Source organism: Stylophora pistillata, chromosome 7, assembly GCF_964205215.1.
Source record: "Stylophora pistillata chromosome 7, jaStyPist1.2, whole genome shotgun sequence".
In the NCBI taxonomy this organism is placed as follows: domain Eukaryota; kingdom Metazoa; phylum Cnidaria; class Anthozoa; order Scleractinia; family Pocilloporidae; genus Stylophora; species Stylophora pistillata.
The window spans coordinates 13325596-13353585 of record NC_142525.1 but is presented as its reverse complement, the minus strand read 5'-3'; the positions used below and the strand labels follow the sequence as shown (position 1 = coordinate 13353585).

Here is a 27990-nt window from a genome sequence, read left to right as displayed (position 1 = left end):
CTTTCTGTGCGCCCTTTAAGATGGGAAGAGGCTTTCACGAGACGTTTCACTGATCTTTCATTGTCGTCAAACTCGTGCCATAGCTTAAATATCTTGGCCTGAGGATCGCAGTACTAGCGGCGCTGCATTCCCTTTAATTTCTTCTCAGATACCAGGCGGATCTGGAAAGCTATCAGAATAGCCACTCTGTAAAGGAGCTGGATGAGAAGGTATATCAGCAGCTTACCACGTCCGGAGACTCGGCGATTGAGTCCATGGTGCCACACCTCGGTGTCGTTGTTTGATGCGTATGGCATTTCTGACATAGTCACGAATAGAAGCAGCACCAGCTTGGCGTAGTCGTCCTTCCTGACGAAGACATCGATCGTTACCAACTGCGTGAATGCATGGCGACACAGCTTAAACGTGACTTCGATATACCAAGACTTCGCATTAGCAAGAAACTCTCGCTGCTGTTTGGTGGCGAACATCAAGTGCCTCTGACTCCGGACTCTAATATCTGCACACTTGAATTTAAAATGACTATGGAACGAAGTGACCGGATGCCTTTTCCCTACAACTCAAACTCCATTTTTATTGCGTCTTTTTTTTTTTCAAATACGTTTAGCGTCTGTGGCAATGTAAGTGGTTTGGTAGTTACGATGCAAAAGAGCAAAAGTGAATTCCTCACAGAGTGGTGTACCTTGCTTAATTCATGACAACGTATCACCTCAATTTCTGAGGCTGAAATATAAAGAATGGTCTTCAGCCTTGTAACTTACCAATCGTGAAAATCTCATAGAGGAGAACTCCGTAGCTCCACCTGTAAAACAAACGGAACGCATCAAAGGAAATAAACGTTCTTGTCTTTACTGTTGAAAAAAAAGTACATTTAAATATCTTCGGTAAAAATTCGTGGAAAGGACACTGGAATCGTCACAGTCGGAACCCGGGCCAATACTCAGAACTCAAAGCCAGAACTGCTATTATCAACCTTTCTTAACGAGATGAATCTACATAAATTAAACAACACCGAAAAAATCATCAATGCCTAAAAATATAGAAGACATCCAATAACGTTTCCCATTTTGCTTAGGGACCTCGAGTAGTCCTCGTACTCACACATCACTTTTTGTAGAATATTTGCCGTACAGCAGCGCCTCAATGGCAGTCCATTTTACAGGGAGACGTCCCTAAATTAAAACACATAGAATTGGTTGGAAAAACTGAAGAAAAGATCAAAAACAAATACGACTTCTCCAATAGTAGACAGCACAAGTGAACTTATTGTAACGGTGGGTCAGTGTATTGGGAACGAAGCCAAGAGAGCCATGACTTTTTGAATATTAAGACTACAGATCATCATACATAATCGTCTGCTTATAATTGCTTGGTACCTTAGACTTCCGTTGATAAATGTTGTCTTCTAGGACATCTCTTGCCATACCAAAGTCTGTTACTTTCCACGTTTCCCCCTCTCCAACCAACACATTTCGAGCTGCAAGGTCTCGATGGATAATCTACAACAAATCATAGGAAATGATTGATGTTGGAACGAGTTTGGAGGAAAGAGGAGAATTGAAAGGAAAAAAAAAATAAAGAAAAAAAAAAGAAAAGGTTAGCCTAGGTCCAATTTAAGGACCATACGGAAATCTTTTAGTTTTCCAACTAAATATAAAGGGCCCCATATATACGTGGGATCTAACATAAACCACGGTTTTACTTAGGTAGTGGGCCAAATAATTTCTCTATAAGGGGGTTGATCTCGGCTTTCTTGACACTGTTCACAAAATAAATCTTTAGGTATAAGAATCAGCTAAACTGAAGATTGTTTAGAACGCGGGTTGGACAAACAGCTTAGCTTTATTTCAATAACCAGCTCATAGTGCCTACTTACTGGTATCGATGACAAATACGACATTCCATCGCCAACTTGCCAAGCAAACTTCATTAGCTGCCGTGGCGTCAGATTTGTTTGTGGTTTTATATCCAGGTCCTTGTAGTAAGTGTCATTTAATCCACGGCTCCTTCTCAGGTATCCCAGCAGATCTCCATACGGAACATATTCAATCAATACCATTAATGACCCTATTGCAAGATAGAGGTATCTTCACTCATTCAGAGAAACCAATGTATATATTTCATGACGAGAAGAAACAACGCTTAGCATTACGTAAACCCACAGCCATATCTAGTAACTGGAGGTCAGTAACTGAAGATTACACAATTGAACTAAGAGCCGAATGGAAAGGTTCATCTGAAAATTCACCCCAATTCTGCGTTTCCAAAGCAAAAAGCTTGGACTGTTAAAGGGAAATCTCTGAAGATCTGGATATATGCTCGAAGAGAATGACATTGGCTACTTAAGTATCTGTTTCAATATCTACCGGAGTTCGTAACACATCCCAGCAGTTTAATGACATGAGGGTGAGGGTCCAGTTGCTTCATCAAATCAAGTTCGGACAGTAAGTCCTTCTTCTCTAATGCAGAAGCGTCAGCTGCAAGATGATCACCCAAAAGCTGTTACCTTTACAAGCAATGACAGTAACTAAAACAAAGTAAGTAGCATAAGACCTATCTAATACTGAGCTCTGTGTAACTCAGGGGTTAAGCATCCTGTTTTGGAATAATCAGGTCAGAAGTAAGATTAAAATATCTTATAAAATATGCTTTGACAAATAAAACTTCTGTGGAGCTTGTGAAAAGCAGAGCAAAACGGACTAAGATGGGCAAACACTTTGAGTGCAGCTAAAACGCTTTGTTTATACTCTACGGTACACAAAGACAATGACAAAATCCCTAATGCCACTGCCATCCCAATAAGGCTATAGTCGAATATCTTTCAATGATATTGAATTTAATTACCACAAGTTTTCAACAACAAATACAGTTAGCGGTATTTATTACTAACATCAATATATATATATATATATTGAGCACTCTATCTAGGATGAGTCATTGCCGTTGCAATTGTGCATGCTCGCTGGTTTACTCTAGTTTGAGCACTAGGGCATGGCTTAGACGATACCACAAAGGTTGGGTCGTTTGGGGTGACCGTCTCGGTTCTCCCCCATCCTAGCATTAGTCTCATAGCATGTAGTTCTCTGCATTATGGGACTCGTTACCCAACAGCAGTCCTTGCACACCCCGACTGTTCAGGTGCCCCGTTAGGCGGGGAGCGCTTCCGGGGGGCCAGGTTCGATTCCTGGGCGATTTTGGCGTACTGGTGTACCCTCCTTCAGGCGTTACTCGGCGGAACCATTGCACTCCGGTTCCGTTAAGTATATATGTCGTCCGGCCGTTGCAGCACTGACCATTGCACTAAAGGGTCCGTGGCCGGGGGCGCCTGAAAAACAAAAAAAAAAACTGCACTGATGAGGCCCAGAAGGCCGAAACAGTTATAAGCTTCTCGGCCTCTTGGGTAAGGTTAAAAGGCTTATGAAAAGTTTATTTTTCTTGCTTTTGCAGCAATTGGTCAACATGGACAGCCAGGAAAGTGAAAATATCAGCCAGTTTACTACCGATAACTCGACAGCGAATCCAGGAGACGTCGTAGACGCAAGCGTGGTAGAAGGTTCACAGTCCTGGGACGCAGACGTGGAAATCGAAATCCCTGAGGTACTGAAAAATCTGGAAAATAAGGGTGTGAAATTTAAGGCCGTGCCTTTTTTGAATGCTCCTAGTCAAAGTAAAATCACGAAGGATCGCTCTATCTATTTTAGCGTTGATACAATCGTCACATCGCAAATAATTCTCGAAGCTTTTGACGCGGCAGAAATCGATATTGACGCTATCACCGGAATCCAGAAAGGCGTCCAATAGATCTTGGATCGTAACTTTTAAGAGCCGTGCAGCTAAAGAAGCCGCTCTTGAAACACCTTTTGTCGTGATTGCCGGTCTCAAAGTGTTCTTGGGCGACTGCGAAAATCGTTTGGTCCTCGTCAAGATCCATGAAGCCCCCGCTGAACTACCCGACACTACCGTGATTGGCCGACTCAGCCACTACGGTCGTGTCCTTTCATTTCGGCGCGACGAAATTGCACAACATATCGAGAATGGAGTAAGAACGGCTCGAATGGCGCTACATCGAACTATCCCTGCCAACATCAACATAGCTGGTGAACCTATTAAAATATGGTACCCAAATCAGCCAAAAGCTTGCCGGAATTGTGGAGCTACTGACCACATGGCCAAAGACTGCTCTGCAGTCCGTTGTTTTAATTGTGAATGCCCTGGGCATCGAGCTCAAGAATGTAAAGACTCGCCAAGATGTTCCGTTTGTTTAGCGGACAACCATTCCATGCCTCAATGCCCCTTCCTGCTCTTCAGCGCGAACGTCGATAGTGAGCCAACGCCACCTAAAACTGAAGAGGAAAAGAAACAAGAGCGAGCCCAGCGCGCCAAGGAAAGAGAAGAAAGGCAGAAAAAACTACAACAACAGAGAGAACAACAGCGACAACAAGAAGAACAACAGAAATTACTAGAAAAGCAGAAACAGCAAGAACAACAGAAACAACAAGATCAAGAGAAACAACGAGAACAACAACGCGACGAAGGTAGAAGAGAACGACCAAGAGAACGAAGAGACGAGCGAGGGAGGGACGATCGAGAAGAACGAAGAGATGACCGGAGAGACGACAGAAGAGAGAGAGATAGAAACGATCGAGATTATTATCGCGGCCGCGATGACCGCGATAGATCTTCCCGCCGTGACTACTCTGGCTCCGAAACTGATGATGATGGATGGGAGAGAGTTAAACCTAGGAGAAGGCGGTACAGACATTAATTTTTTATTTATATTCAATGAGTAAGCTTAAAATAATTTCTCTAAATGTGCGAGGACTCGGGTCCTCCAGTAAAAGTCGAAAAATTATTCAAGAATTAAATTATTCAAACTGTGACATAATCCTTTTACAAGAAACACATGTCTCATGCAAAAAACAAGCGGAGGAATTCGAAATACTCTGGCGCGGCAAATGTCTGTGGTCCTTCGGGACTGGCAGGTCTGCCGGTGTTGCCATCCTCTTTTCTCTAAACTTCCCAGGCAAAATTATCCGTTTTTTGACCGATTCCGAAGGAAGAATATTGAGCTTACTCATTGACTACTATAATTCTAAACTAAATTTAGTAAACATTTACTCTCCCAATACTATTTCGGATCGTAAAAGTTTTTTCTCTTGTCTGCACAATTACTTTCTCCCCCAAGGGGATCTAGTGATCGGGGGAGACTTTAATTGTGTAGACAATGTCCTAGATAAATTAAATTGTTCCGCCATCCTATTGTCTGATCAAAAACTTCTCCGATCCCTTTGTGCTGACTTCTCACTTACAGACATTTGGCGCAAAAACAACCCGCGCAAAGTAACTTTCACCTGGTCTAACAAAGACCATACCCAGGCATCTAGAATTGACCGCTTTCTCGTCGCTAAAGGCTTAACCCTAGTAACGAAATGTAATATTCTTCCATGCGTATACGACCTATCCGATCATGACTTTGTAAAAATTGAACTAACGACTAACCCTTCTAATCACGGTCCTGGAATTTGGAAGTTCAACAGCTCTTTACTCTCAGATGTAGAATTTAAAAACATTATGTCAAAATCGATTAACAACTTTAAGCTTAAAATCCCCGAATTCGCCTCCCTTCGCGAATGGTGGGATGCTCTAAAAATTGAAATCCGCAAAACAAGTATTTCATACTGTATCCGTAAACAGAGAACAGCAAATGCCAAAAGAATCCTAATTACTAAGCAATTAACCCATGCTAAAAACGCTTTACATTCTAATCGCTTAAATAACCCAGGTGTAATTAGCGATTTGGAAAGCCAATTGTCCTCTCTAATCTCGAAAGAAGCCGAAGGAGCTAAAGTCCGCTCCCGAGCACAATGGTTCGAAGAAGGCGAGAAACCAACACGCTATTTCTTCCGTCTGGAGAAAAAACGAGCTGACATGAATAGTTTTGAATCTTTTTTTGACGAGAACGGTGTTCTCAGAAATTCTCAAAATGATCTTGAAAGGATTTTAACCAATTTCTACAAGAATTTATTCACCAAAGATCCTCTTGATATGCGAATTCAAACTGAAATAATTGACGACCTCGAATTTTCACTGACTGATTATGAGCGCAATCTATGTGAAGGCCCTTTTTCTAATAAAGAATTACTTACTGCATTGGAAGGCCTTCAGACCGGCAAGTCACCCGGTTCTGATGGTCTCCCAACAGAATTTTACTCGTGTTTTTGGAACGATTTGAGCGAATCTCTCCTTTCTGTTTTGAACGAGGCCTTTCTTGCTGGCTCCCTCGCGGATAGCCAGTACGAGGGCCTCCTACGACTCATCCACAAAAAAGATGATCGACGCCTCGCAAAAAATTGGCGCCCAATTTCCTTGTTAAACACTGACTACAAGTTAGCATCTAAAATCATCACTGAACGATTGAAAAAAGTCATGAACTCCATCGTGCATTCAGACCAAACGTGCGGCGTAGTCGGCCGCACTATCTTCTCAAATTTGGCCTTACTTTGTGATGCCCTTGACATGATTGACAAAACTAATGAACCAGGTATTCTCATTTCCTTAGATCAAGAAAAAGCTTTTGACCGAGTTGACCACGAATTCATGATGAGAGTATTGCGTAAATTTGGTTTCGGCCCCTCCTTTTGTGGGTGGGTCGAACTATTTTATTCTAAAGCCTTCTCTAGAATCATTGTTAATGGCTCCCTGTCCCCCCCTGTCCACTTAAGAAGAGGGGTGAGACAAGGATGCCCATTATCTCCTCTCCTTTATGTGCTAGTTTCAGAAGTATTATCAACGCAAATCCGTAATTGTAAAGATATTGAAGGTTTCCTGCTCCCCGGAGCAGGGGGCCTTCAATATAAAATATCCCAGTACGCTGACGATGCTACTTGCATCTTAAAATCCGAAAGATCTCTTTCTTCACTTCTCCGAGTCGTATCAAAATTTGAACAAAGATCTGGCGCTAAACTGAACACGTCCAAATCTGAAGCAATGTGGTTAGGAAAATGGCGAACTAGAATTGAATCTCCCTATGGCCTCAAATGGGTCACTAAAATGAGAGTGCTTGGTGTTTACTTCTCAAACGGCCTCGTCAATGTCGACGACGACAATTGGCGGGCCAAATTAGACAAACTAAGTTCGGTTCTAAATCTTTGGAAACAAAGAGACCTGTCTTTTATCGGTAGAACCTTAATTGTAAACACTTTAGGCGCAAGCCGTTTATGGCACGTTGCTAAAGTCATCCCCCCACCCCGTTGGGTGCACGATAGCTTTAAGTCGATCATTTGGCCTTTTATCTGGAAAGGAAAAATGGAAAATGTAAGTCGCGATCGCTGTTGTGCGCCCCCATCCTCTGGGGGCCTCAACGTCGTTAATTTTAAAGCTAAGTGCGCTAGCCTGCGCCTTTCTGTTTTTTCCAGTTTAAGAGATGACTTTGGCACATCCAAATGGCATTACCTAGCTCGATATTTTTTAGGACATAAGCTAACTATTCTAGATCCCCGTTTTTCTTTTCCCACAAATTCTGGCCCCTCTTCCTTCCTTCCTTCCAATTACTACCGGCTTTGTTTAGATAATTTCCGTACCTTGCATCAGAAAACTGGTGCCTTACCTGATTTACTCACCAGTAAGAATTTATATCTTTTGTTGCTTGACCCCGTCTGCGTTGCACCCCGGTGCTCCGGTTTTTGGGCGTCTGCTATGGATCGCCCCATCAATCGTTGGGCCTGGGTGTGGCGCAAGTCTCGCCTAAAGCTAATTGAGAACAAGAAGAACGATCTAATTTGGCTATTGATCCATAGAATGATCCGCGTAAGATATCTCCTAAAGTCTTGGGGATACATCAATAATGATAAATGCGCGATCTGCGGTAAAACAGAAACTATTGAACACTGTTTCTTGGGATGTCCCAGAGTTGTGAAAGTCTGGGACTATTTCTCTCCCCTTTTTCGTGTTCTACTCGACTCCCCCTTCTCTATCTCCCCTACCTCTATCTATTACCCCTTTTCCCTAGACCAATCTACCACCAGTATATCCTTATCTAACTTTCTCAAGGCAACCATCATATATTGGTGTTGGCTTGCCAGAAATAAAGCTACCTTCGAAGGTTCTCTTTTGAGCTCCAACGCGATTATCGACCTAATTAAAAAAGATGTCCAACTCAGAATTCTTAGCAGCGACACTGATACCTTAAGGAATTTTTGGTCTTTTAAAAACGCATTTTGTTCGGCCGATGCTGGTAAACCTGTCTTCTTTCCCTCTCTTGCTCCCCCCTGAACCTTTGTATATAATAAAACTTGTTAAACCTCGCCCATGAGGGGTGCTTACTCCGGGCTACAGGCCCGCGCGCTGTTTGCGCCCCACATGGTCTGAAATATCTCTTTGTAAATAGTAAATAGAAAACTTTTAAATAGAACTTTGTTACCTCTTACAGGTGGGCGCTTACTCCGGGCTGTTATAGCCCGTGCGCTGTTCGTGCCGCCTGTAAGAGAAAATATCATTAGTTGAGACCTGTAATTACCTAAGTAACTCATAATTTAATTCGAATACTTTAATCAATTAGAATTGTAAATAGATATCATTGACGAAATAAAACTGCCTGGTCTCCAGGCTTTTATATTTAAAAAAAAAAAAAAAAAAAAGTACTGTCTGCAGTTAGATATAGCTCTTTGGCATACAAAGCTTTGCTTTCATGTCCAAATTGAGCACTCTATCTAGGATGAGTCATTGCCGTTGCAATTGCGCATGCTCGCTGGTTTACTCTAGTTTGAGCACTCTGGCATGGCTTAGACGATACCACAAAGGTTGGGTCGTTTGGGGTGACCGTCTCGGTTCTCCCCCATCCTAGCATGTGAAATGATGGTAGATTATCGGTTTCATTTGGAAGGAAATTCCACAAGTGATACCTTGTTGTAAAGTGCTTAGGTTATGGTAGTCAACCTAATGATGCCATGTTTACTTGAATACTGATTAAAGAAAAAATATAAGACTAAAATGACCTTAGTCTCCCCATTTGAGATGCGGGGAGGTTGTGCTTGACCTGCTACTTCCAAAACGCTACTTTTTTGCAGGGAGAGGGGTGAAAGGAAGGGGGTGTTTATTCAGGAACTTTACAGAAAGGTAGAACTTTTTTTAAGTACTTGATTCCCTTTAACATCTTAGTAGCCACAACTGTCTTCTTCAGTCTTCCCTGGAGGCCGATGACTGTTGCTTTAGCAACCTGATCAAAAGCTCCTTTACCAATGATCTTTTCTATGGTCACGTGCTCTGTAGGAATCTCCCAATATCGTGTCCGTGGATTGAGAGGCATATTCTCTGACTGGTTTAGTGTGTCGAGCCCTCTCGTCCAATGTCATGTACTGCTGGCTTTGAGAAGGATCCGTCATTTCAAGCTCAGTCTTTTTTAAAGAAGAAACGTAATAATACACAACGGCTTCACTAAAAGGTATCACAATTTATCTCAATAACTGACGTTAAAAAAACGTATGTATTTCAACTGACCTAAAACAAACATAGGGATCGGCAGTCCATCCTTCACCTGTACGGTTACCATGCAAGAGCATCCTCATAGTAACATTAACGTAATTTCATTTTCTCAAAGCTTACCGACCATCGTTTCTTTGGAAATTTAATGATCATCGATGAAAATTTACTTAGTACAAGTACCTTTGGAAATTGATTTTAAAAAAGTGAACTAAATGCCACCTAAGTTCGTATCAAACTTTCTACTTGTTAAGCTGTGGCGTACTACTCGAAAAACAGCGCCTACAATATCGTTTAGAAGTCATCGTGAAGAAAGATACAAATAAACAGTTGATATTCTAGGAGCTCCAAGTGGAATGCCTTTCGCTTCTTCTTTGTCATCAGTTATACACGAAGACAACTACCGTTCCGGCTTTAAAAGCTTTGGATAGTACAGATAACATGTAGGCATGAACGCAGCATTCTCTAAACCGTGAAAACACAATCTATGACAATCTAATTGGGAATGACTGTGAAAAAAATTGAAAAGACAAAGTCATCGATGTTAGTGTTTAAATTAAAAGACATAAATCTAAAATTGCGTTTGGGTTTGGAGATGCTATTGCACAGTGATTAATTGCTCCACTGATGCAAAGCTTTTTTGGATAAAAATCACCGCTACCTGAAGGGGAAAGTCACTATATCAAACTTGATTGAACAGCAGTAGCTTACATCGCTTAAACAGAGAAATTACTTACATTAACAATTACTCTTTCGTCCAGTGATTTTCCATCAGACCTCAAATATTTACAAATTTAATTACATAAAAAGAGATGATATCTTTGCTGCGAAATTCAAATTCTAAGGGTTGAACACCAGGAAGGTTAGTTCAGATGCATGGAAAAGCACTTAACACTGCGTGTAAACAAACCTTTGACAACACTACAAACATAAGTCATAAGAAGCCATAAGAGTGTGCGAGTGTGCGAGTGTGCGAGTGTGCGAGTGTGCGAGTGTGTGTGTGTGAGTGTGTGTATGTGTGTGTGTGTGTGTGTATGTGTGTTAGTGTGTGTGAGTGTGAGTGTGTGAGTGTGTGTTTGTGTGTGTGCGTGTGTGCGTGTGTGTGTGTGGAGAGGGGAAGGTGGGAGGTGGTTGAAGAGTCTACGTTAAACGTGCTGTAAAAAATCGAGCATTGGGGTGAGGCACTGCTGAGAATGTAACTACTGTGTTTCATGCAAAAAATAATTAAAGAAATGCTCTGTTGAAAACAGTTTATAACTAGTTCCAAAAAAAAAGACGTAAACAAACCATACAAATGGACGATAATTTATCGCTCCAAAAACTTACCTATGATCTCTTTTTGCTTTTCCTAAAACGATTAAGAAAAAAAAAAACATTTTATTGTGTAATCATAAAGCAGGATAGAAATAAAACCAGCGAAAGAAGTATCTAAAGAGAAAGGAAGAAATGAATGCAAAGGCAATACTAAGTCCTCTGACATTTATTTGTACATGAATAATTTAGAAAGGAAAAGTGTTCTGCAGCAAGCTAGAAGCGATAATCAAAATCGTGAAAAAATTAGAGACACGTTTAGATAAGAGCATGTAATCACCGTTTTGTTGCTTTAGACTCGCGCAAATTACAGGCACATACAACTCTATAAACAAAAGAGGGCTTTTATTGAGTTTTCCTGGCCAACTCAACGCCAGAACACCCAGAGGCTCCGGTTTGCATACTGCTAAACTGTCTAAAAATCTTTAAACCTCACTTGTGTTTAAATAAAGCTAGGTAAAAATACATACAAGTCAACCCTTAATTGTGTAATGCTAAAACACATTACCTGGGCGCAAAGTTCTCAGTAAATACAACAGTTACCATTCGACTTATTGTTTCGTCGACTTCTTGACCTCCATACAAAAACTAGAAATATTCCCACAGCAATAGAAAGTGCCGCAACTGATCCAAGTGCTGCACCAACAATAGTCCCTGGAAAAATGAGCAGAACAACATAATTATGACAGATATATGACCACAAACTGAATTTCGGAAATCCTCCGCTCTACCGTTTCACGACACTTTATCTACACACCAACCGTTTTTATAATTGATGGCCATGATTACCCAATAACATGAGATTTCGATTCCCACATTAGAATAGGGAGCGAGGATGGTGCAGTCAGGTGAGAGCGGTCGCCCCTCGTCGCTGGGGTCCACGTTCGCTTTCAGCTGCACCTGGCGTCACATGTGGGTTAAGTTTGTTTTTGACTCTCGCTACTGCTCCGAGGGTTTTCCTCCTTCCACGAAAAGCAACATTCTAAATTGCATTCGAGCAGGAAAAAGTGGACAAGAAGAACCACCTCGTAGAACATCCACAGCTAAATCCCACCATAATATTATTATAAATTATTAAAAGGGATTATCATTATTATCAGTAACATACAAAATGTTCCAATGAGTCCTTAAACTGCTGTCTAAAAATTAAAATTTCAAATCCAAGCTTTCGCCGATTAACGGCATCATCAGGGATCAAATTACCAGTTTTATTACCAGTATTAAAGTCATTTATTGTTAATAATATTATAATTATTATTTTCTTTTTCACGTTTTGCTCATCCCTGTCTACCCTGCAGCCTTTAATCAGCTTTCAGTGGTAATGACGTTATACTGAATCACAAAGTATAATTTAAAAGTTCATTCATACAGATTTTCAAAGATTTGTTTATACATTAAAACCAATTACATGAACATGGATACAGTACACAACAAGGATATTTCACATCATTGCTAAAAATAAACGTTCAATATATACTGAGCTTTTGTTTCTGTCAATTGTAATTAAGTCCCATTCCAACTGTGCTTTACTTTCCATTGAAGAGCATATCGAGGATTGAGACTTCTCTGAAATCTTAACTCTAGTGAATTGATATATACCAAAAAAATTTGGTATAAATTAAAGAGTACATGTAAGAAGATAGAAAAAATTAGAGAACTTACAATCAGTTGAACTGCCAGGTGACACCACCATGCCCGCTGCAGTTGTTCCAATTTCGAAATCAACCAGAGATCTCGTCCTTTTATAGCACTTACATTGAACTGTCCAAGCTTCCCATCTTTGGCAGGATTCCAAAGAAATGTAATAACATCTCCCTCTCTTGTTGTGGAATTGAATATAAGTGCTAGGTCAAGTTACACTACCACACCTTGATAAAGACATAAGATGATCAGGATCAAAATAAAGTGGAATACATTAGAATTAGAAAATTACAACTTAGAAACTCAAGCATTACATGGTAATTACAAACCTGACTCCTCTTTTCAACTCCATACTTCTATAACCAGGTCTACCAATAAAAACCACTTTCATCTTTACAAGAACCAATAGAACAGTACAAATGAACATGAGATCAAAATATTAGTAATTTAGATCAAGTTCAGGACTTTGAACACGAGCATGCAATATAAGATATTAACACGTAATATCTTAATTTTTTTTTCACTAAAGATAATGATATTGCCAGCTTGTCATTATTTTTTCCAATAACTACTTTATATCAGTGCTGCACAGGCTCAGTTGGAATGTTTAAGTGACCTTAAATTAAACTAAATTGTATCAATTAATAAGCACATGAACATTTCAATCAGTTTCTACATATCCCTATATTTTCAAATTAGTAGCCAACCATCATTAAAAAAAACAAAAAAATATTGTAGTCGCATATGTCGATTTACATGTAATATTATACAGCATGCCAGCAAGAATGATAAGTACTTGTGGAGAATAAAAGAAATAAAATACTGCCATACTGAATGATAACAATGTTTACCACTTCCTCAAGTTTTGCCAGCAATGAGGATTGTTGGTTGTATTTGCCATCAGTACAACTTTCACTGGTAATAACAATGGTTATGTTAATTACATTTCCTCCAATGACTGCAGGTAAAGAAGAAGACAAACAGCATGTAAAAATAATTCTATCAGCCATCAAAACTGTACACCTGACACTATATTTAGAATCTTTATGTTGATCGAGCCAGCTTAATTCTCATCATAAGATTTGGTCCCTGGAATTGATTCTATTTCATACAAATTTTAACTTAATTTCTCCTTAATGTTAAGCTCTGATGATGAAAGACTTTCAGAATCATTCAACACATGCATTATATGGCAGCCATTATAGAGGCTCTGACAGTCTCTACATTTAGTCACTATAAATTGCAAAATTGTTTCTTGTTAAGGAGGCAGTGTGGCTGAGTGGTTAGAGTGTTGAACGCGTAATCCGCCGCTCCCGGGTTCGAGTCCCACCATGACCACTGGACTTGTTTCACAGTAGCCCCGAGTTCAGATCCTTGGCCACGCTTGTAAATAGCCAATATCCCTTACCAAATCTACATATATGTGACATATATATGTTACATATGTATGCCACATATATGTGCCATATATGCCACATATATGTGGCATATATGTCAAATATATGCCACATATGTGTAACATAAATGTGGCATATGTAGGAATTTGGCACTCATGTTGCATATATATCACATATATGTGACATATATATGTAACATATATGTAACATATATGTGGAACCTGCGAACCACAAATGCACCCTTACCAAATCTACATATATGTGACATATATGTTACATAAGTTCAATCGTTGCACATATATGCCACATATATGTGGCACACATGTGTAACATGTATGTCACATATATGTAGATTTTGTGAGGGCATGCATATGCAGGTCAACCTAAAGGCATAGATGTATTATAGTTGATAATAGCTAGCCAAAAACAATTGCAGTCAATAAAGAATAACCACAATCCTTAATTGAGATCACAAAATCATATATTTCTGTAAGGCATGGCTTTGCGAAACCTGTTAATATGTAAAGAAAATAGAACTCATATATATATATATATAAACGTAAAAAACCTTATCCTTGAATCATGGAGCTTTGTAAACAATCATTTGAGAAAATAAAAATTAAAACTTCACACTAAAACTTCGTGCAAAGTTTTAATTTTTATTTTCCTAAATAATTGTATATATATATATATATACATATATATATATATATATATATATATATATATATATATATATATATATAAGTAGAAGCTTGTAAGGGGTCCCACAAACAATGCTGATCAGTCTCAAACGCGCTGCCTGGAGGATCACTGAAGCGATCGTGGGCTCTTGAAATAACGTAAATAAAAGCAGAAATGTAATGGTCAAGAGGCCAACTCTAATGTAGCTTTATTGGTTTATTAGCCCAACGTTTCGACCATCTCGGTCTTCCTCAGGAGCATACTAATTACATACTAATCACATACTAATCTCATTGTAATTAGTATGCTCCTGAGGAAGACTGAGACGGTCCAAACGTCGAGCTAATAAACCAACAAAGCTACATTGGAGTTAGCCTCTTGACCATTACATTTCTGCAGTTCTTCTAAATTTTATGAGCCAATCTTTTTTCATATTAAACAGTTATATAAAACATCAACAGCCTGTATATGCAAATGAAAAGCTGTACCCAAATGTAAAGCAAGAAAATGCTCATAGACATATATGGTTGTGGCAAACAAAGCATATATTTTGTATTCCTCCTTAAACAAAGTGAATGAGTGTTTACATCAATAAAATGGCCTGAATTACAACGTACCGCATCAAAGTGATGTATTTCAGTTTTATCCTACAGGCAAATTTTATTTCCATTTGTTGTTGGATATATGGCTATATGCAATAATGATAGAGTTAAATTAATACAAATGAAAATAAAAATTGAACCTAGGATAAAACTGAACCACAACATGTACACCAGTGACATGTACTTGGTAAATTACAGGTCAGTTGGAGAAACTTCTCTTGAGTTAAAGCACATCAATTGCCACAATCAAGTTTTTTTCTATTTTCAAGGGCATTATAGATAAAAAAAGCAGATAACAATCTCCCTCAATGGATGGTCCCCCAAATATGCAACATTCAAAAACATTAACTCAGAACCCATCAAACAATAAACCAGGCATTCAACTGAGAAAATGATAAGTCTATTGCCCATATAGGTTACTGATGAGTGCATGAACTTCAATGGAATGTATTGGACAAGATAAAGGGTCATAAAACGCAAGTGCATGCTAACGATATAGTGTCAACATTCTTTCCTTTTTGAAATTCCTCTGTGGCATCCTGTGCACGTGTCCTGGATGGTTTTTTGCACAAGGGCCACTTTTGAGTTCTTGAATTGGGACTATACAAATGCTGTCAAATGAGAAGCAAGATATATACTTAGAATCATAGATTAGTTTGTGATATATCTTAAATATAGTAATACTAACAAAAGGTTGCCACTCATTGGAACCCAAAAAATTCCCTGACTTTTCTCTGACTTTTCACTGACCTCAAAACATTTTTCACTGACCTTGAATTAAATTAATTACCAAATTATCGAAAGCGCAGTGCACAAAATATTATTAGCACAGAGTTAAGCAGGGTTTGATGGTTTGTTTTATTTCCTTGGGGTGCACAACTTAAATATAAAACGGCTAAGGCTTAAGACATGCAGGGAACGATTTACGAAATTTCTCGGAATAGCATAGTTCTATTGTTCTATGATACACTTCTCCATCGCTTTTAAGCTTTCTATCCGATTTGCTACACTTGATCGACTACTCCACAAACCTCTGTGGAACCCTCAAATCAACATTCCCCTACTTTTCACTGACTTTGACGGGAACTAAGATTTTCCTTGACTTTTTGCAAAATTCCCCAGTAACTCTTCCCTGACCTTGAAAAATTTGCGGGGTTTACAGAAAGATGTGAGGAAAATTAAAAACACGATCACCCACTTTTCAGCTTACCTTTATATATCCCCCTCAATTTTAAATAGAGAAATGCTCGGGCCTCCATATTACCCTCACCATTCAACGTTTGTGCAGATTTTGGAAAGATTTTCGTATAACCCCCTACCAATCAAAAACAAAGCTGTACCCTTACCAAATCTACATATATGTGACATATATGTCACATAGGTTCAATTGTTGCACATATATGTCACATATATGTGCATATATGTGACATATAGTTAAAATGCTACAGTCATTTCTACATATATGTTACATATGTCTGCATATATGCGACATATATGAAAATTGGCGAGGATGAAAACGTATATGTAACATGTATGCAAGTTTGCACATATATGTAGCATTTATGTTTGCTCATATTTATCGATATAGCCTTGCATGGACTGATACAGTAAATTGAGGAGTCCCTAATTCCATTGTAGGGTTCAAATATTACATGATGCAGTGCTGTTTTCATTTTTATTACACTGTATGAATAATAAACTTAAAGTGGAAAAGTGCTTATATCAATCTCTATAAGCACATTATATATACTCATGCATGCAGATCTGATTGTGAACTATTAAATATTTAACATTTTGCCAATCCTACTTAAATGATAACGTCAGCTTTTACAATCGTAACAGTGGCCAATTTACCATTTCAACTTTGTTGATATAATCAAATTATTTCATTGCCCCTACTGACGCAGCCCCAAACAGTTTCTTTTAGAAACTATCAGCCTCTACTTAAACAATAGCTTGCATGTATCCTGCTTGAACCTTTCTCTCAAATGAATTAATGCAATCCAACTTTTTGGTGAAGCTAGGCTGGGTTATTTATGCTGTCATCATAACAAAATTGCTTAAATTATTTGATAAAAAGTGAGATTCTTCTGAACTACAAATACCAAAGAGAAATACCTGAATTTCGGTGCCACTAATTCTTTAAATACATGTAGCTACAACAGGCAAACCATATAGCAAGGATAAGCTCGGATGGTGTGGGTCTCATGGCTTGTGTACAGCTTTACCTTATGGCCCATGCATGTATCAAGTCTGCAAAGTACTTTTTAAGAGCATTCAATGAGCTGACACACTTAATTGTTAAGTAATCCAGGAATACAGTGCAAATTAATCGAAGCAATTACACCTAAAAGACAATTTCCATTTAGATTGCGAGCAACCACCAAAGTAAGGATCAAAAGAACGCTCTCAGACAGTTTGAGTAGTGAACCTGGGTACACAAAGGGATCCTTAAAAATTTCTGTTTGATCGGAGATGTCGCCACCAACTGATTTCTCTTCATCATCTGAAAAGCTTTCACGATAGCTTCTTCTATCACCTTCAGAGACACCGCTCCAATTCATGTCCAAAATGTCATCGCTGTTGTCTTCAGGCGAAGACATTCCTTGATGTTCCGGAGATGAAGGCAATGACATATCTGACATAGTCTCCGACATACTCAAGTCCGCATTAATTGTCATCACGGTCATCTGAATACTCTGATTTGCGATTTCCTAGCGAAACATTCCCACTTTCCTCGGGAGTTTGCTCATCTTCATCTGAGGTAAGTTGTACCGTTTTATCCTGCTGTCGATAAAAAGTGCTTTTGGGTTTTTGAAGGGATACTTCTCTTCGATGAATGTTGTGGCCATCTCGCCTTCTTAACGTTCCACCACTTTACATGGCATATAAAGTGCATGCCCTCTCATCACGAAAGACCACAATGCCTGAGGGCACGCATCACGTGGTAATATTCATGTGACTAGACAAGAGCGTCGACAAGAGCGGGAGTTTTTGAGTTGCAAGTGCCGAAGCATTGTTTCATCGGATAAATTTCGCTAGTGTTCTCCCATTTTGGACAACTTTTCTCATAATGAGAGAAACAAAGGCGCCTTCTCGCTTCGCTAACGGCTTTGGTAAGTCATGCAAAGTTAACTGCGTTATATGGATAGTTGTCTTAGCTGCGAATAAATGCTTTCCGCTGTACCTTGGTTCCAGAGGAATTTTGTTTGAAAGCTAGGCCGATTGCTGATTCAACTTTGCCATAAAGATTCGCTACCTTCGGCATGTTTTGAGAGCGTGAAATTTCGGGTCATCCTCGGTGTAAAAACCTGATGTGGTTTTCTTTGTGTCATGAGGAATTGTTTTGCTGTACGCTTTTGTTTTTAATGTTTTGTTGTCTTTGTTTTACGTCACTCGTGAGCTTTACAGGTTTTTACACCGAGGATGAGCCGAAATTTCCGTTTGTTTTCATTGATGTCAATACAGAGGTCACTAAATAACAAAGGACAGTACAGTGTTTGCTTTTCCATGCTGCAATAGATCTTTTCGCGGTAAAAGGAGGGCAGCATGGTCGAGTGGTCAGCGTGTCAGGCTTGCAATCTGTCGCTCCTGGGTTCAAGTCCCGCCTTGGCGACTTCTTGGATTAGCCCCGAATTTCAAATCCTCGGCCATGCTGGAAATATAGCTAACTGGTTTGCCTTCGGCCAGTTGGGATTCTTAACAACGTTATTTTCAATTTGAATTATTTGTTTAAGTTGTTTCGTGGAAAACCTGTAAACTAGCTTCTAGCTAAGTGTTTCTCCACGTTACACTGTTTATTATTATAAAACTGTTTATTAAAATCCGCCATTTTGGAAACAGGGCAAACAGAGCGAGAAGTGTTTGTACGCAATGTCAAAAAACGTCTGTAATATAAAAATCTGGACAAGACTTCCGTATTATATCCCCATACTTGATTATGCATTCAATTCTTGGATAAAGGAAAGCAGAGGAAAAACAACGTATTTCCTTTGGGACTACAGCTTTGTTTTTGATTGGTAGGGGGTTATACGAAAATCTTTCCAAAATCTGCACAAACGTTGAATGGTGAGGGTAATATGGAGGCCCAAGCATTTCTCTATTTAAAATTGAGGGGGATATATAAAGGTAAGCTGAAAAGTGGGTGATCGTGTTTTTAATTTTCCTTACATCTGTCTGTAAACCCCGCAAATTTTTCAAGGTGAGGGAAGAGTTACTGGGGAATTTTGCAAAAAGTCAAGGAAAATCTTGGTTCTCGTCAAAGTCAGTGAAAAGTAGGGGAATGTTGATTTGAGGGTTCCACAGAGGTTTGTGAAGTAGTCGATCAAGTGTAGCAAATCGGATAGAAAGCTTAAAAGCGATGGAGAAGTGTATCATAGAACAATAGAACTATGCTATTCCGAGAAATTTCGTAAATCGTTCCCTGCATGTCTTTAGCCTTAGCCATTTTATATTTGAGTTGTGCACCCCAAGGAAATAAAATAAACCATCAAACCCTGCTTAACTCTGTGCTAATAATATTTTGTGCACTGCGCTTTCGATAATTTGGTAATTAATTTAATTCAAGGTCAGTGAAAAATGTTTTGAGGTCAGTGAAAAGTCAGAGAAAAGTCAGGGAATTTTTTGGGTTCCAATGAGTGGCAACCTTTTGTTAGTATTACTATATTTAAGATATATCACAAACTAATCTATGATTCTAAGTATATATCTTGCTTCTCATTTGACAGCATTTGTATAGTCCCAATTCAAGAACTCAAAAGTGGCCCTTGTGCAAAAAGCCATCCAGGACACGTGCACAGGATGCCACAGAGGAATTTCAAAAAGGAAAGAATGTTGACACTATATCGTTAGCATGCACTTGCGTTTTATGACCCTTAATCTTGTCCAATACATTCCATTGAAGTTCATGCACTCATCAGTAACCTATATGGGCAATAGACTTATCATTTTCTCAGTTGAATGCCTGGTTTATTGTTTGATGGGTTCTGAGTTAATGTTTTTGAATGTTGCATATTTGCGGGACCATCCATTGAGGGAGATTGTTATCTGCTTTTTTTTATCTATAATGCCCTTGAAAATAGAAAAAAACTTGATTGTGGCAATTGATGTGCTTTAACTCAAGAGAAGTTTCTCCAACTGACCTGTAATTTACCAAGTACATGTCACTGGTGTACATGTTGTGGTTCAGTTTTATCCTAGGTTCAATTTTTATTTTCGTTTGTATTAATTAAACTCTATCATTATTGCATATAGCAATATATCCAACAACAAATGGAAATAAAATTTGCCTGTAGGATAAAACTGAAATACATCACTTTGATGCGGTACGTTGTAATTCAGGCCATTTTATTGATGTAAACGCTCATTCACTTTGTTTAAGGAGGAATACAAAATATATGCTTTGTTTGCCACAACCATATATGTCTATGAGCATTTTCTTGCTTTACATTTGGGTACAGCTTTTCATTTGCATATACAGGCTGTTGATGTTTTATATAACTGTTTAATATGAAAAAAGATTGGCTCATACAATTTAGAAGAACTGCAGAAATGTAATGGTCAAGAGGCCAACTCCAATGTAGCTTTGTTGGTTTATTAGCTTGACGTTTGGACCGTCTCAGTCTTCCTCAGGAGCATACTAATTACAATAAGATTAGTATGTGATTAGTATGTAATTAGTATGCTCCTGAGGAAGACCGAGACGGTCGAAACGTTGGGCTAATAAACCAATAAAGCTACATTGGAGTTGGCCTCTTGACCATTACATTTCTGCTTGTATTTACGTTATTTCAAGAGCCCACGATCGCTTGAGTGATCCTCCAGGCAGCGCGTTTGAGACTGATCAGCATTGTTTGTGGGACCCCTTACAAGCTTCTACTTATATATATATATATATATATATATATATATATATATATATATATATGTATATATATATATATATATATATATATATATATATATATGTATATATATATATATATATATATATATATATATATATATACAATTATTTAGGAAAATAAAAATTAAAACTTTGCACGAAGTTTTAGTGCGAAGTTTTAATTTTTATTTTCTTAAATAATTGTTTACAAAGCTCCATGATTCAAGGATAAGGTTTTTTACGTTTATATATATATATATATGAGTTCTATTTTCTTTACATATTAACAGGTTTCGCAAAGCCATGCCTTACAGAAATATATGATTTTGTGATCTCAATTAAGGACTGTGGTTATTCTTTATTGACTGCAATTGTTTTTGGCTAGCTATTATCAACTATAATACATCTATGCATTTAGGTTGACCTGCATATGCATGCCCTCACCAAATCTACATATATGTGACATACATGTTACACATGTGTGCCACATATATGTGGCATATATGTGCAACGATTGAACTTATGTAACATATATGTCACATATATGTAGATTTGGTAAGGGTGCATTTGTGGTTCCCAGGTTCCACATATATGTTACATATATGTTACATATATATGTCACATATATGTGATATATATGCAACATGAGTGCCAAATTCCTACATATGCCACATTTATGTTACACATATGTGGCATATATTTGACATATATGCCACATATATGTGACATATATGCCACATATATGTGGCATACATATGTAACATATATATGTCACATATATGTAGATTTGGTAAGGGTAGTCCCAAAGGAAATACGTTGTTTTTCCTCTGCTTTCCTTTATCCAAGAATTGAATGCATAATCAAGTATGGGGATATAATACGGAAGTCTTGTCCAGATTTTTATATTACAGACGTTTTTTGACATTGCCTACAAACACTTCTCGCTCTGTTTGCCCCGTTTCCAAAATGGCGGATTTTAATAAACAGTTATATAATAATAAACAGTGTAACGTGGAGAAACACTTAGCTAGAAGCTAGTTTACAGGTTTTCCACGAAACAAGTTAAACAAATAATTCAAATTGAAAATAACGTTGTTAAGAATCCCAACTGGCCGAAGGCAAACCAGTTAGCTATATTTCAAGCATGGCCGAGGATTTGAAATTCGGGGCTAATCCAAGTAGTCGCCAAGGCGGGACTTGAACCCAGGAGCGACAGATTGCAAGTCTGGCACGCTGACCACTCGACGATGCTGCCCTCCTTTTACCGCGAAAAGATCTATTGTAGCATGGAAAAGCAAACACTGTACTGTCCTTTGTTATTTAGTGGCCTCTGTATTGACATCAATGAAAACAAACGGAAATTTCGGCTCATCCTCGGTGTAAAAACCTGTAAAGCTCACGAGTGACGTAAAACAAAGACAACAAAACATTAAAAACAAAAGCGCACAGCAAAACAATTCCTCATGACACAAAGAAAACCTCATCAGGTTTTTACACCGAGGATGACCCGAAATTTCACGCTCTCAAAACATGCCGAAGGTAGCGAATCTTTATGGCAAAGTTGAATCCGCAATCGGCCTAGCTTTCAAACAAAATTCCTCTGGAACCAAGGTACAGCGGAAAGCATTTATTCGCAGCTAAGACAACTATCCATATAACGCAGTTAATTTTGCATGACTTACCAAAGCCGTTAGCGAAGCGAGAAGGCGCCTTTGTTTCTCTCATTATGAGAAAAGTTGTCCAAAATGGGAGAACACTAGCGAAATTTATCCGATGAAACAATGCTTCGGCACTTGCGACTCAAAAACTCCCGCTCTTGTCGACGCTCTTGTCTAGTCACATGAATATTACCACGTGATGCGTGCCCTCAGGGATTGTGGTCTTTCGTGATGAGAGGGCATGCGCTTCACATGCCATGTAAAATGGTGGAACGTTAAGAAGGCGAGATGGCTACAACATTCATCGAAGAGAAGTATCCCTTCAAAAACCCAAAAGCACTTTTTATCGACAGCAGGATAAAACGGTACAACTTACCTCAGATGAAGAGGAGCAAACTCCCGAGGAAAGTGGGAATGTTTCGCTTGGAAATCGCAAATTAGAGTATTCAGATGACCGTGATGACAATTAATGCGGACTTGAGTATGTCGGAGACTATGTCAGATATGTCATTGCCTTCATCTCCGGACCATCAAGGAATGTCGTCGCCTGAAGACAACAGCAATGATATTTTGGACATGAATTGGAGCGGTGTCTCTGAAGGTGATGGAAGAAGCTATCGCGAAAGCTTTTCAAATGATGAAGAGAAATCAGTTGGTGGCGACATCTCCAATCAAACAGAAACTTTTAAGGATCCCTTTGTGTACCCAGGTTCACTACTTAAACCGTCTGAGAGCGTTCTTTTGATCCTTACTTTGGTGGTTGCTCGCAATCTAAATGGAAATTGTCTTTTAGGTGTAATTGCTTCGATTAATTTGCACTGTATTCCTGGATTACTTAACAATTAAGTGTGTCAGCTCATTGAATGCTCTTAAAAAGTACTTTGCAGACTTGATACATGCATGGGCCATAAGGTAGAGCTGTACACAAGCCATGAGACCCACACCATCAGAGCTTATCCTTGCTATATGGTTTGCCTGTTTTAGCTACATGTATTTAAAGAATTAGTGGCACCGAAATTCAGGTATTTCTCTTTGGTATTTGTAGTTCAGAAGAATCTCACTTTGTATCAAATAATTTAAGCAATTTTGTTAGGATGACAGCATAAATAACCCAGCCTAGCTTCACCAAAAACTTGGATTGCATTAATTCATTTGAGAGAAAGGTTCAAGCAGGATACATGCAAGCTATCGTTTAAGTAGAGGCTGATAGTTTCTAAAAGAAACTGTTTGGGGCTGCGTCAGTAGGGGCAATGAAATAATTTGAATATATCAACAAAGTTGAAATGGTAAATTGGCCACTGTTACGATTATAAAAGCTGACGTTATCATTTAAGTAGGATTGGCAAAATGTGAAATATTTAATAGTTCACAATCAGATCTGCATGCATGAGTATATATAATGTGCTTATAGAGATTGATATAAGCACTTTTCCATTTTAAGTTTATTATTCATACAGTGTAATAAAAATGAAAACAGCACTGCATCATGTAATATTTGAACCCTACAATGGAATTAGGGACTCCTCAATTTACTGTATCAGTCCATGCAAGGCTATATCGATAAATATGAGCAAACATAAATGCTACATATATGTGCAAACTTGCATACATGTTACATATATGTTTTCATCCTCGCCAATTTTCATATATGTCACATATATGCAGACATATGTGACATATATGTAGAAATGACTGTAGCATTTTAACTATATGTCACATATATGTGCAACAACTGAACCTATGTCACATATATGTCACATATATGTAGATTTGGTAAGGGGGTTTGCCTCCGGCCAGTTGGGGTTCTTAATGATGTTCTTAATGATGTTATGTTCAATTTAGACCATTTGTTTCATTTGTTTGCAAGGACCACAATGGAAACTACTGGTTCACCAGTAATTGTGTACTCCTATAAAAAGACTTTTTTTTTTATTTTTTTTTTTGGATTTCTTGCACAGCACCTACCATGCAGATTACAAAATAGTACACACGAGATGACCTACTGGTTACCAACAAAGATGCAGTACAGAACCTGTTGAGCTACAGCGTTTTATATCGTGCATGCCAATTATGATTGATTTAAGAAAAAAATGTTTGAATAACAAATTTTCATTTAGTGAATTAAGAAATGTAATTTAACTTACAAACACTAGCATTTTTCAGATCACTACCAAATTCATTGGCCACTTTGCAGGTATAATTGGCATCATTAAGGACTTTTGAAATAACAAGAGTACTCTTGTCACAAACTTGTTCCGTGTCACATGGAGTCCATGTGTAAGTGGGAGGAGGGTTTCCTTCTGCTTTGCAGTGAAGAGTTGCACTTTCATGCACATCTGTAACATACTCAGTTTGAAAATTAACAATTCTGACTGGATCTGTAAATAGGAAGGAAAATACATTTTATGAAAAATGTTAAACCACTGCAAATTATGTAATAATATCAATACTTACAGAAATAACATGATTAATATATTCACAGCTTAATCTTTGAAATTTTGAAATGCTACCACATCACACTAGATCAAATGAGTAAATTAATTAATATGTATTTCAGAGCTTTAAGTTATTGTCTATTTAATTCAAGATTTTATTTGTGAAACAGAAAAGCTGGTATTTGTCTGCATGAGTGTACAATTTTTCTTTACTATATTTACACTCAGAGAATGTAGAAACAAAGATAATTTGTCTTTGTGCCCCTTAAATTATAATTATAACTCATGACCATTACAATTTTTTTAAGCACAGGGTCACTCATAATATAGCTGAATTACTAAGTTTAGAAGTGTAGACAAAACAATAGAAAGTCCCTATTAATTAGAACACACATAAAAGCTCACACTGTTCATAATGCATAGCATAATCATTAAATTACATAATACATAAATTAATAGAAATATTATAGGACCGTGACATACAGTTAACTTACATTAGTGACATCCACATCAACTGCTTGACTGTCTGGGTTTCCAAAGCCATTATGTGCATTACAGTAGAATGTTCCTGAATCATTCCTGAAAATGTTTCTTATATTCAGCCAGGCTCCCTGTTGTACTGATTCAGTATTTCCCTGCAAGACTAGCTTTTCTTTGGTCTAAGTGATGTTTGGTGCTGGTTTCCCAAATGTCTTACAGGTTTACAGAAGGTTAGAGCCTTCTCGTACAGTTTTTACGCCAGTAATGTTAGTTACCTTTGCTGGGACTAAAAAAAATCAAACAGCATGCAGTTACTGTAATCATTAAAGTGCAAACTGTTTCTTGCAGCATGTTACAGAAATAGAGTTGACCAACATGGGTGCAAAGTTATAGCACGAGTAAAAATTAAAATTAGTGTGTGTGTGTGTGTGTGTGTGTGTGTGTGTGTGTGTGTGTGTGTGTGTGTGTGTGCTGTCAAAACTTTGTTTGTCTTAGTATTCTGAGATGCTGTTTCCATGTTTATTATTAAGTGACAGCCTGATTTCTTGTGCAGTTTGGTGTTAGTAAAAGCACTTGTAACTTCTTCAAAGACTACAAATTGGCAGCCAGTCACCCACAATTTTGTCGAAATATCTTAGTGCTTAATAACTCCCAATTGAACTGGAAATCATGTTATTCTTTATTCTAATTAGGCATAATGGTCTTTAGAGAACTAAATTTAAGCTACTTTCTTGAAATAAGTGCCGGCAGACTGAGAGTTGAAACCTCCACAAAAATTCATAATCAGCACCACAAATGTGCACACCCTTATTCAATGAGCAAGGTTAGTGCATGGTCTAGAAAGAATCATCCTGAACAAGACACTGGATAATTAAATATTTTTAAGACGATCAAGACTGCGATGCCATACCCATTCAGACAAAATATAGAGATGTGCCAGACTCCCCTGAGGTGTCGCATGCCTTCATTCCATGATCAGTGGCACTTTCAAGCTTACCTATGACTTTCACTCGAATTGTTCGCCTCCAAGTGTCAGCATTGAAATCAATTATGTCACATATGAATTCTCCATTAGCCCTGTCGTCAGCAACAGTCACGTTATTGATAAACAGAGAGCCTCGTCCAAGAGTCGAGCTTGCGTTAAACCCTTGCTGAAAATAACTACTAACAGCACCAGCTTGTCCAGCCGAGGAAATGCTGACTATACCAGCAACGTTAAATGGCATAACAGCTACAAAAAAACCTGTGGTCAGACTGTAGTTCCAGTTAAGTGTGACAGGAGATCCCTCATAAACCTGTACAATGCCTGGGGGGAGCACTTCAGTTGGATGCGATGTTGTTATGACCGGGGTAGGTTCATACCATGTGACACTTCCGCCATCTGCTGTTCGGAAAATATTTAAACCGCCGTTAAAACAAACAGATGTTCACATAAGTTACCTTAACCAACAAACGCAGATTCTCTACGATTAATTATGCAACGTCTCATAGACTAGTTTGCAAGTTTCCCTATGTAATTCACGCGCAAACTAAAATTTGATAGCTAAAAGCATAGCGCCTGAGCGAGTTCACGATTAGAAATTACGGAGTAAAAACACGAGAAACTTTAGAATAACACGTCACCAGTGAGTCGAGGTAGCGCTAAAATCCATACATTGATAAATTTCAAATGAAAAATTTTGTTACAATCGTTTTTGATTGCCATATATCGCTTGCCTAAGAATATTTCACTCCCTGCGAACGCTAGCACGGAAGTAATTTCGCCAATTAGACAATAAACTAACGTGACACTTGATAGGTTGATGAAAAACGACAACAATTTAGACAGTGGCCGTGATTGGTAGAACCTCATTTACGTGAAAATATCAGAAATGGAAAGGACTATCGGCAGTAGCCCAGGCTGTAGAATCTGGAATAGTAAGGTCGACCCAGCAGTTTTAAGCATAAAGGCATTAAGAATGAAAAAAACTTAATATACATATGTAAAATTTGTTGTACTATCTATAATATACCTTTTAGTCGTTGCAAAGATTTCCAATGACTCACCTTGTGACGATTAGGAAGTCTATTACGAGAGTGATAGGTGGGGTGGTGAATTGTGGGTGGGGTGGGGGTAAGAATGTAAAGGGCTAAGAGTCACTTTTTGTCGGGTGTTACGGCGCATAGATGGAGAATTTAATAAGCTGAAATATACTTTGGCTCGTTGAATAAACCAATGAAACATGAGAGTAAAAAGATCGTACGATGAAAGCAGCCAATTAAAATCGAGAAGCTGCTCCAGTTTCCTTGCAGCGTCAACGATGGCGAAAGAAACCAAGCTATAAAAATGAACAAAGCTCATCCTGTTGACAATATTTACGTCAAAATTTCAGTGATTGCTTCCATAACCTTGCATCGGGCGTTAGAGACCTTGGCTCATGT

At 38.4% G+C, this 27990-nt stretch overlaps 1 protein-coding gene, 2 long non-coding RNA genes and 1 pseudogene across 4 annotated transcripts; 1 reads left to right on the top strand and 3 right to left on the bottom strand.

Moving 5' to 3' along the window:
• Positions 1 to 25510, bottom strand: LOC111346411 (uncharacterized; annotated as a pseudogene). Its single transcript, XR_015989184.1, has 13 exons — positions 25495 to 25510; positions 24799 to 25032; positions 13281 to 13387; positions 12759 to 12820; positions 12451 to 12656; positions 10804 to 10825; positions 10388 to 10398; positions 2367 to 2499; positions 1877 to 2067; positions 1377 to 1499; positions 1102 to 1172; positions 762 to 802; positions 1 to 506 (listed from the first exon to the last, which is right to left on the bottom strand). The product of XR_015989184.1 is annotated as an uncharacterized LOC111346411 (transcript).
• Positions 15035 to 24386, bottom strand: LOC148726696 (uncharacterized). The gene is made up of 2 exons (XR_015989749.1): positions 22679 to 24386; positions 15035 to 15723 (listed from the first exon to the last, which is right to left on the bottom strand). It is a non-coding gene; the product is annotated as an uncharacterized LOC148726696 (long non-coding RNA).
• On the top strand, positions 17682 to 20529 carry LOC148726697 (uncharacterized). Its single transcript, XR_015989750.1, has 2 exons — positions 17682 to 18228; positions 19840 to 20529. It is a non-coding gene; the product is annotated as an uncharacterized LOC148726697 (long non-coding RNA).
• On the bottom strand, positions 24907 to 27328 carry LOC111347562 (uncharacterized). Its single transcript, XM_088727972.1, has 4 exons — positions 27193 to 27328; positions 26567 to 26950; positions 25584 to 25855; positions 24907 to 25032 (listed from the first exon to the last, which is right to left on the bottom strand). The coding sequence occupies exons 1-3, from the start codon at positions 27272 to 27274 to the stop codon at positions 25791 to 25793; spliced, it is 531 nt and encodes a 176-aa protein (XP_088584098.1). The 5' UTR covers positions 27275 to 27328; the 3' UTR covers positions 24907 to 25032; positions 25584 to 25790.
• Between the last annotated feature and the right edge of the window lie 662 nt (positions 27329 to 27990).